Source organism: Apodemus sylvaticus, chromosome 2 (assembly GCF_947179515.1).
Source record: "Apodemus sylvaticus chromosome 2, mApoSyl1.1, whole genome shotgun sequence".
Classification (NCBI taxonomy): Eukaryota; Metazoa; Chordata; class Mammalia; order Rodentia; family Muridae; genus Apodemus; species Apodemus sylvaticus.
Genome location: NC_067473.1, coordinates 95,074,022 through 95,084,103, shown reverse-complemented (window position 1 = coordinate 95,084,103; position 10,082 = coordinate 95,074,022). Strand labels below are relative to the sequence as shown.

The 10,082-nt window shown below is 36.9% G+C and overlaps 1 gene segment (V, D, J or C); it reads right to left on the bottom strand.

Annotated features, from left to right (window-relative positions):
• Nucleotides 1–819: 819 nt before the first annotated feature.
• Nucleotides 820–1,327, bottom strand: LOC127677963 (immunoglobulin kappa variable 1-39-like). The segment is given in 2 exon segments: nt 820–1,136; nt 1,260–1,327. Coding segments are annotated over 2 exon segments (366 nt in total).
• Nucleotides 1,328–10,082: the final 8,755 nt, after the last annotated feature.

Genomic DNA, 10,082 nt, shown 5'->3' with positions numbered 1-10,082 from the left:
TTGTCCTGTTTCTTGTTTACTTCTAACCAATGTCCTCACTTAGTTTTCCCTGTGATGTGTTTGTACCTGAGGCTCTCAGGTTCTTGATGCCTTGTTCAAAGAATCGAACACACACACACACACACACACACACACACACACATGCACACAAATCTTGTTTCTCAGGATTTTAATGCTATAATTACATAATGACTTTTCTCCAAGATAACTCCAGGTTGCTCTGTGTGTGTGTGTGTGTGTGTGTGTGTGTGTGTGTGTGTGTGTGTGTGTTTGTGTGTGTGTGTGTGAATTGAGATCTCTTTTGCATGAATTCTAGCTGTGGCTATAATTCTGCTACTCAAATTTTTTTTTTAGATGAATCAACAGAAACATTACAACCTCTTTAATCCAAACTCTGGGGAAAATGACAGATTTTTAGGACATAAATTTTATCTAATCTCTGTACAAAAATGTCACATAGACCTGGTTTAGCAATTAAGAATGCTGAGTACTTTTGCAAAGAAGCAGAGTTTGTTTCCAAGTACATGCAAGACTGCTAAGAACTGTCTGTAAATTCAACCTCAACATATCTGATCCTCTCTTTTGGCCTCTGAAAGCATTGTTTTCATTGGTATACAATCAAAAATGCTGTCAAAACACAAATTACCTAGAAATTGATATGAGGAACTTTTGTTTTAAATTTCAGAATCTAGAGTCCATTTTACTGACAGGGCAATTTACATCCTGGCAAAGAGAAATATTCTTATTATGTTCTGGATACTCCAGAAGGAACAATGGGGCAGTCTAGTCTCTCACTTCTGCTTCCCTGGGTGGTTTATGTCATGGTTTCAATCTCTGTGGTAATAACCAGTAACCCTGACAACAGAAATAGGTTGCAGTGTCTTCAGGCTGCAGGCTGCTGATCTTCAGAGAAAACTGTGTACCGGATCCACTACCACTGAACCTTGGTGAAATTCCATCTGCCAAGTTGGATGCAGTATAGATCAGAATCTTAGGGGTATTCCCAGTTTTCTGCTGGTACCATAATAAACTTTTGCCAATATCCTGGCTTGCCTGGCATGTGATGGTGACACTTTCTCCCAGAGATGCAGACAGGGAAGCTGGAGTCTGGGTCATCCTGATGTCACATTTTACACCTAAGATTTTCAGATTAAAAATAAATTCCATTACAATTAATCCCACTAGAATAGAGATTTTGTTGAGACCAGGCTGCACTGACCACATTCTTATGAGTAAAATTTCAATGATGTCTTCCTTACCTATAAGCCAGAGCAGCAATAGCCCCAGAAGCTGAGTGGGAGCTGTCATGTCTGTGTATGGTCTGTGTGAGCATGATTCTAGCACAGGGTGTGACCTAAATATGAAGAAGCCCCTTAGGGCAGTGGGCTGTGCTCTGGGCACAAACAAATCAGCAAAGGCTAGGCACAGCCTTGGGACTAGTCAAGTTAGAGATGCATTACAGACAAGTAATTCAAAGATTCTCTCTTTAAATCAGTTCAGAGAGAAAGTGCAGAGAGAAAGTGCTTCCCTTTGAACAACAAATAATAGCACCAGTATATGAGTTGCAGCTTATTTATATTTTTGTCATTTTCATGGTAGAATTTCAAAGTTATATTTCCTTCCATGGATGTGTTTGACAGATATGATATAGTTCTACATAGGACATTGATAATTATAGGGTCCTTTCACAGGTAGCATCATGTTATTGATGCCATGCAGCTTTGTTGTTTTTTGTTTCTGGGTATTTGTAGTGTTGAATTTTAATTACATCCTTTCTCCTTTACAGCTCCTCCATCCAAAGCCTCACAAATACTACTCCATGTTCTCTTTCAAATTGCATTCATTCAAATTTATTTGTGTGTAAGCCTTCAGAGTTGGCTTCTATCCCCTCTTTTTTATTATTTTTATTAGATATATTCTTTATTTACATTTCAAGTGATTTCCCCTTTCATGGTTCTCCCCCCACCAAAATCCCATAAGCCACATCCCCTCTCCCTGTTCCACAATCATCCCTCTCCTGCTTCCCTGTCTTGGTATTCCCCTACACTGTAGAATTGAGTCATTCCAGGACCAAGGGACTCTCTTCCCTTTGATGTCCAACAAGACCATGCTCTGCTGCCTACATGTATGGAGCCATGGGTAACACCATGTATACTATCTAGTTGGTGATATTGTCCCTGGGAGCTCTGGGAGTACTCTTATGGTTGTTCCTCCTATGGTGCTGCAAACCCCTTCTGTTCCTTGGTCCTTTCCCTAGCTCCCCCATTGGGGACAGAGTGCTCAGTTCAATGGTTGGCTGAGAGTGTGCCCTCTGTATTTGTCATGCACTAGCAGTGCATCCCAGGTGACAGCTATATCCACCTCCAGTCAGCAAGTACTTGTGGGCATCTATAATAGTGTCTGGGATTTATAACTGTGCATGGGATGGATCACGAGGAGGGGCAGTCTCTGGATGTTCTTTCCCTCAGACTCTCTCCCCCATTTTGTCTCTTTATCTTCTTCTTTGGGTATTTTCTTCCCCCTTCTAAGAAGGACCAGAGTATCCATACTTTGTTCTTCCTTCTTGGGCATCATTTGAATTGTGTCTTGGGTATTCCAAGTTTCTGGGCTAATATCCAATTATCAGTGAGTGCATACCATGTGTGTTCTTTTGTGATTGGGTTACCTCACTTAAGATGATATTTTCCAGTTCCACCCTTTTGTCTAAGAATTTCATGAATTCATTGTTTTTAATAACTGCATAGTATTCCATTGTGTAAATATACCACATTTTCTGTATGCATTTCTCCATTGAGGGACATCTGGGTTCTTTCCAGCTTCTGGCTATTATAAATAGGGCTGTTCTGAACATAGTGGAGCATGTATCCTTATTACATACTGGGCAATCTTCTGGGTATATGCCCAGGAGTGGTATAGCAGGGTCCTCTGCCCAGTTTTCTGAGGAACCTATAGACTGCAAGATCAGTGGTCTCAATTAATCTGGACCCCAGAAATCTCTCAAACACTGGACCACCACACAGGCAACCTACACCAGCTGATATGAGGCCTCCAGCACACATACAGTGGAGGACTGCCCGGTCTGTGTTTATTCAGAGATTAAGCACCTAACCCTCAAGAGACTGGAGGCCTAAGAAAGTTTAGAGGTCAGGTGGTGCAGGGGGTGGGGCCATCCACATGCAGACAGGGAGTGGGAAGGAGGTATATGATGTAGAACAGTCTGAGGGTGGATGGGAGTGTGGGAAATAAAATAAGGACTGTAAAAATAATTAATTTAAAAAATGAGGATGGATTTCACAGAAGTATGGCACAGAAAATCACACACACACACACACACACACACACACACACACACACAAACAGACACATACACAGAGTTATTATATGGAGTGTGTTTATTCTCTACAAAAGAATAGAGTTCATTATTGCCCTAGTCCTGGGTCAGGAAATTAATTTATTATCCCTGGGCACTAGCCTTCCCTAGTGATTAAATTTCTACAGATTAACATAAAGATAAACTTTTATGAACTAATGCTGTTCAGATTAATTAATGATTCTATAGAATTCCTGATTTTACTTAAGTAATTTTTGGAAGAAAATTTTAAGAAATGGCCTTAGTGGCTTTGCTTGAAAGATGCAAGAAAGTTATACTAAAGAATAAAATGGGCCCATTCCTCATAAAAGTAAGGGCTCCATAATAAGAAATACAAGAAACACAATGAGCTTTCATAATAACACTAAAAAAAAAAGAAATGGGCTTGGGATAAATTTGTTTTCATGAAAAATATTTGGGTACAAGGATAAACCACAAGTATACACTATGGTGAGGCAAGGCTATGCAAAAAAATGTTGAATTTACAATGACTATGTTAAAATGGAACATTGCTTTGAACTTAATATCAACAACCTTCTGTTACTCTCATTTTATGTAACATTTTATTTCTTAGGTAATTTTCTAATGAACTGTTGTCTATGAAGGTATAACACGGCAAGAGAAACAAAGTTGGATGGTTTATCTTGGAGGGATCTGCCCCATCCTTCCTTCCCTCCCTCCCTCTCTCCCTCCCTCCCTCCCTCCCTCCCTCTCTCCCTCCCTCCCTCCCCCATCCATCCATCCATCCATCCATCCATCCATCCATCCATCCATCCTTCATCCATTTATCTATCTAAATGTATATACCTGTTAGTTTATATGTATGTGTGTAGGTATACCTCAATATGTAAGAATGCATCAGTACTTGTGGAGTGTATGAGACAGATGTTTTGGCTCAACACAATGTGAATGTGTTAATGTGTAAATCATAATGTGAATTAAAACAAATGTATTCATGAATGTTTATGTGTCTCTGGATATTTTCCTGTATAAATAATCTTAATTCTTTTCCTTTCCTTTCAGGTTCACATAGAGTTAAGCAGCCCTAGCCAAAGAAGCTTTTGCCTGACTTGCCAGAGAAGGGAGCACTAGTAATAAATCCTTTACCCAATCTCTTTGCTGTTAGCAACAAGTGTCAGTATGCCCAGAGGTTTGCAGCTTCTGGCCTCAGAGTAACTTAAATTCAAGATAGGAATACATTACTATAGAAAACAACCCTAATTTCTGACAAGACCAAGTCTCTTCCGCATTGCCTGCTTCACAGATGACCCAGCCTAGGGCTAGGCCCACAGCAAGTGGAATACACACTGTCTGAGCTACAACTGACACAGATCTGAGATAAGTTATAGAAGTCCATCATCTGTCTTATCTATGAAGGTAAATATTTGCAACCACCTGTCTTATACTTGGATTAGCACAGTGTCTGGGCTCCTTCATCTGGCTATCTATTCCTTTTACCTCCTTCAAAAGTTGCAGTCTCATAACATTCTATAACATTCTCTTGCTTTCAGATGCAAAATATGATGCAATTGAAAGAACTGGCTCCATCTCTGTCCATGCTAAATTGATCCTTCTTTACACACTTCTGGAAGCCTGTTTTCCAGCAATGTCTCAGAACAAATAACCGTACATTCCATCTACTATCTAATTCTTGGATTGCTGTTTAAACATCCATGACATCCATATTGTACTATCCACACAAGTGTATAAAATGAAGAGATTATTCAGAGGAAAACACATTATCAATAATAGGACTTTCCCAATTATAATGTGCTGTGCTAGGTCTCTGTAATGTGATTTTTGTATTCACTATTGAAGGAAACTAGAAACTCACACATTAAGTTTTTGCTTGTTTAGTGTGGAGACAACAAAAGCCCCCAGAACTTTTCCATAGCAGTGACAAGAACCTTGGAGTTAAGAAGTTGTCAATGACATTGGTTCACAACCAGTTTCTTCATCATCCCAAATATAGAAGTAATGTGGTATAGTGTCTCAACTCTAAACTGTGGACACTCACATAAAGGGGTGAAATACACAGGAACATATCTGTGCATGTGCGCACACACACAAAATTTACATATGCTATTAGCAATATTCTAGTTTGAAAAGGTGGACAAAACAAACTTCTCAATATCCAATGAAATGTAACACGTTGCTGGTCTTTTCACTTCTTATAATAATCCTTTTAGATTAGGCTGGAGATACTAGATGTCAGCTTTATTATGTCAAATATTTTCTCACAAATTTACTGACATTATTTCTGTAGACTTCAGGTTTATAGGAACACAGTGTACATATGCCGAGTGTTCACTCCTCCATAAACAGGTAAGTTTTATGAAAATATGAATCCTAATGGCCCATCTATATTCTCAGAAACCCAGTGACATCCTATGATCAGTGCCTGGGTCAAGAATTCTAATTCATAGCTCTCAAACATTCCTCTACACAGGATGACACAAAGAGGGGGCCTATAGTTATCGTATCCCATTATTTCCTTACAGACATTTTCTATTTCTTTTCAGGAAGGGGCTGCTTAATGTCTTTGAGTAAAACTCAGACTTTTTTCTGTTGCAGACATATTGGGGGATTCTATCACACATTAGTCAAACACTTGATCATATTGCATCTTCTAAGAGGGAAGCAGCCAGTTCCTGAGAAAAGAAAATGAGTGTTGGTACTGGTGTGTAGAACGTCGTGAATAGGATACTGTTCTTCTGTTGACAGTAGTCAGTGTAAGTGGCATCCCGATGCTGCTCTTCATCAGAGAGTAAGAAGTTCCAAATATACTTTTCTGGTCCAGAGTATTCCCCACATTTTTTTCATAGATAAGATTGATCTATATGGATGACAAGTACTACAATATATGTGATTTTTATTCCCCCATCCCATCGACTTTCCCTTCCAGGTCCCTTCATCCCTCCATTATTATTTATAATATTACAGTGGTTGTCAACACTAATCATGGGTATCTAGACTAAATAAATGTGTGATAATACAACCCCTTGCTGGAGAGATGGGTAATGTTTCATAGATGCTATAATAATATAGCCTTATATTATTATATTAATGGGGATGCAGTGTAGTTAAGCAATATTATGAGCCAAAAGTTCATTCAACAAATATATCAAACATCCTAAGCTGAAATATACAGTGGGGCAGGCTTTTCTAATATAAAGATATTTAATAACATACTGTTGAACATCCCTTGAAGTTCTTATATATGTTATATTATAATTTACTATTGCTTTGAGGTGTAGATTGCTGCCACTGCTCAGTAGCAAGGATGTATTTACAATTATAAACAAGATTCTATTGAGTATGCAAGATTTCAGAAAATAATAAAGAAAAATTCAGTTGAACCAATTTAAATCATAACATAGGAAGTTGAGAACTGAGTATAAATGTTTGCAAAAATTATGTGTCCACAAAACACTAAATCTGAAAGGTTAAAGTATTTTCCTATTCCATACTATGAGAAATAGGACTAGTTATGAATAAATGTGTAGCTCATAGAAAAATCACTGTGAATAAATAATACTTGTAATTTCTATAAGTATTGGAAATGTCAGGTTTTGGCTTCTTGGCAAACTTCATTAAAAGGCAAAATCAATGAACATGGGGAAAATATAACATTCAAATAAAAACTTAAGATATAAGTCAATTAGCAGAAAATAAAATTACTATATAATTATTTCCATTGTTAAGTGTCAGATTTATGTCATTCTGAATATACCTTTGAAGTAAAAGTCTTTCTCTGCTCTATTACTCTGAGTCATCCAAATATAAAGCTTTCTTTGAAAACAGCAATAGAAGGTGTAAACTCCTATGAGACTAGGGACAGTGTAAGGAGGACTGAAAAATGGATTTAAAGTTCTTTTAGCCTGTGTGTTTCCAAAGAGGATTGCGAACTAGAATTGCAGTTTAAACTGTTTCTAAATTACTCCAGTTAAGTGAGGTCAGAGGCCTGTATGCTTGCACATGAGCCCTGATCTGTACAGGACAGTTGCAATCAAAATGTACTGATCTTCCTGCCCCAATACAGTCACGTTTGAGTTTTGTATATTATTTGAGACACCAATCTAAGCATAGCAGTCAATCATTAGTGAGACTCCAGAGTGAACAGGCTTCACAGTGCCCTTGATGAATGCATTGTTTGGTTGTTTTGTTTGGTTTTGTTTTTGTTTGTTTTGTTTTGTATGATTGACCAGGACACTAGCGAACAACAACAAAAAAAATCAAATAATTCAATTTTAGATCTTCATTTTCTCCAAATCCCACATGCTTTCACTGACATTAGCTTAACAGGAAACAGACACTCTCCTGAACATGGAAGAAAAGAAAGATGCCTGTTCTTTGGTGATGTCTTATCACACTAAGAGTGAAGAATAAGGCATTAATAGTGCATGGTGGGTCATTCACTCTGCAACAGCCAGACACACCCCACACAGCATAGCATATGTATAGAGTTGACTAAATTTAGCGACTTCCACCTCACAGTTCCAGAGGTGTACTGTCCAGTCCTCAGAAACATGATGCCAAGGAGTAGAGCTTAGATCAGACACTGTAGATTCTATACAGATCTAGTGTGATGTTTTTCTTAAACCCTTAAAGCAACTAATCCTGTTTCACACCAATAAATCATGGAAAACATTGCATATTAATAAATCACGCAAGAAATTATGTATTAATAAATCATTAAAACATTACAGAGAGAAAGGTAGAATATAAATGTTCATAAACCACATAATTTATTTAATTATGAGGTATTAAATATTTGCAACCTTATATAATTTATATCTGAGTAACAAATGAATTAAAGAATTGTGGCATTGTTATTTGTATGATCAATAATATTCTTATATTTTAAAGAGCATCAGTGGTGGCCATGAGACAGCAGAGTATAAAGGAATTTGTAACCAAGCCTGAGAACTTTGCTTCAATTTCTGGAATTGAAATTATGGGAGAGAACCAAATTTCCACAAGTTGTCATCTATCTTTCATATGTACAATGGCACATGCTTACCCTTGAAATAAATACAGAAATGTGAAGGTGATAAAAGTTTAAAAATGATGAACAATGGCCTGTCCTGGAATCACTTTAAATGATTTTAATAGTATTGAAGGCAGTACTAATAAGTAATCAGTTTATTTTTAATGAATGGAAACAATTTCAAAATGACAGGCATGTTATAATTATAACACAAAATATTCACTACTGTAAGCAGTACATTTTATAGGAAGTTAGAAACATAGTTCATACCCCAAGAATTACCAAGCATCTTTAAGATGCTAAAAGATACCTTATATTTCTTAGTAAATAAATTACACAACTAGGCTCAGGTTCATACCAAATGGTTTGTATAGTAAAATGTCTTCCAGAGAAAAACAAGCTCTCTCCAGGCAATTTGTGGTATTCTGAGGGCTAAGTTGACCCTACCAATCTTGAAAAATTCCTAACCATGCCAACCGTGTAAGGTTTGCATGTACGTAATATAGAGAAAATCTCTTGTAGGCACCAGTTGTCAATAAAAACTTCTATGGCTAATGACCTAAGGCAAAAATAGGAGGTAGGATACTTGGAGGAAGAGAAGATTCTGGGAAACGGTGAGATAATAAAAGACAGATTCAAAATAGATGCTGGGCCGATGCTGAGAAAGACACTAAGGATAAAGCTGGTCAGGACTGAAGAAGAGGGAAATGACCAAGATGTAGATACAGACTAGTATAAATGGGTTAAATAAGTTATGAGTTAGCCAAAGAATGAGCCAAAGCTTATGGCCTAGACATTTATTAAAACACAATTAGCCTCAAAGTCATTATTCTGGGAGCAGAGGCTGTAACAAACTGGGTCTTAAAATTCATAGAGAAAAGTAATTAGTTTGAAAATAATAAAGTGAAGTCACTGAAGAAAATGCTTTCTGTGTTAAAAATGAAAAAAAAATTACAGAGGGCATTTGAATCACATAAAATTTTGTTTCTATTATCGGCATACAAATAATTATATTTTTTGGTAACCATTGCACTTTTATGTTATCTTTTTAAGGGAGATCAGAATAAATCAGACTTTGACAAGAAAAGAGCTGAACAATACAGTGCTAAGGTACAAACAACAAAACAAAAATTAGACATTCCATTGAATGATAAATGATTTTCAATTTTACCTAAGCCTCCCCTGCCACCTAGTGATGATACTGAAAATGGTAGTTTAAATTAAAAACAAAACAAAAGAAAAAAAACAATAACAAACAAACAAAAATTAACTTGATTTTTTCAGCTATATTAAGGGATTTTACCTCAGATGAAGAAAATCCACAGGGTTATAAAATTTTTCATGGTATCCCGTGAAGGTACTAGACTTAAAGAGATTTAAAGAAGCAGCAACAACCTATGGCTTACGTTCACCCTATGTGGAACAAATAATAACTGGAGAGCAAAAAACACAAAATTATATAAGTCCAACAGATTGGGGAGATGTGACAACAACCAACTTAGAACCTGGCTCTCAACTGCAGTGGCTAACAGGGTAGAAAGATGAAGCTTTACTTATGCAGCAGTAAAAAAGGACTAGTAGCATTGGTATTGTCAAGAATCCTTAGTAGGTGAAGGTCAGTTTTCTTTTTTTTTTTTTTATCACAAAATGTTTTTTTTTATTGGTTATTTTATTTATTTACATTTCAAATGTTATCCCCTTCCTAGTTTCTCCTCTGTAAAC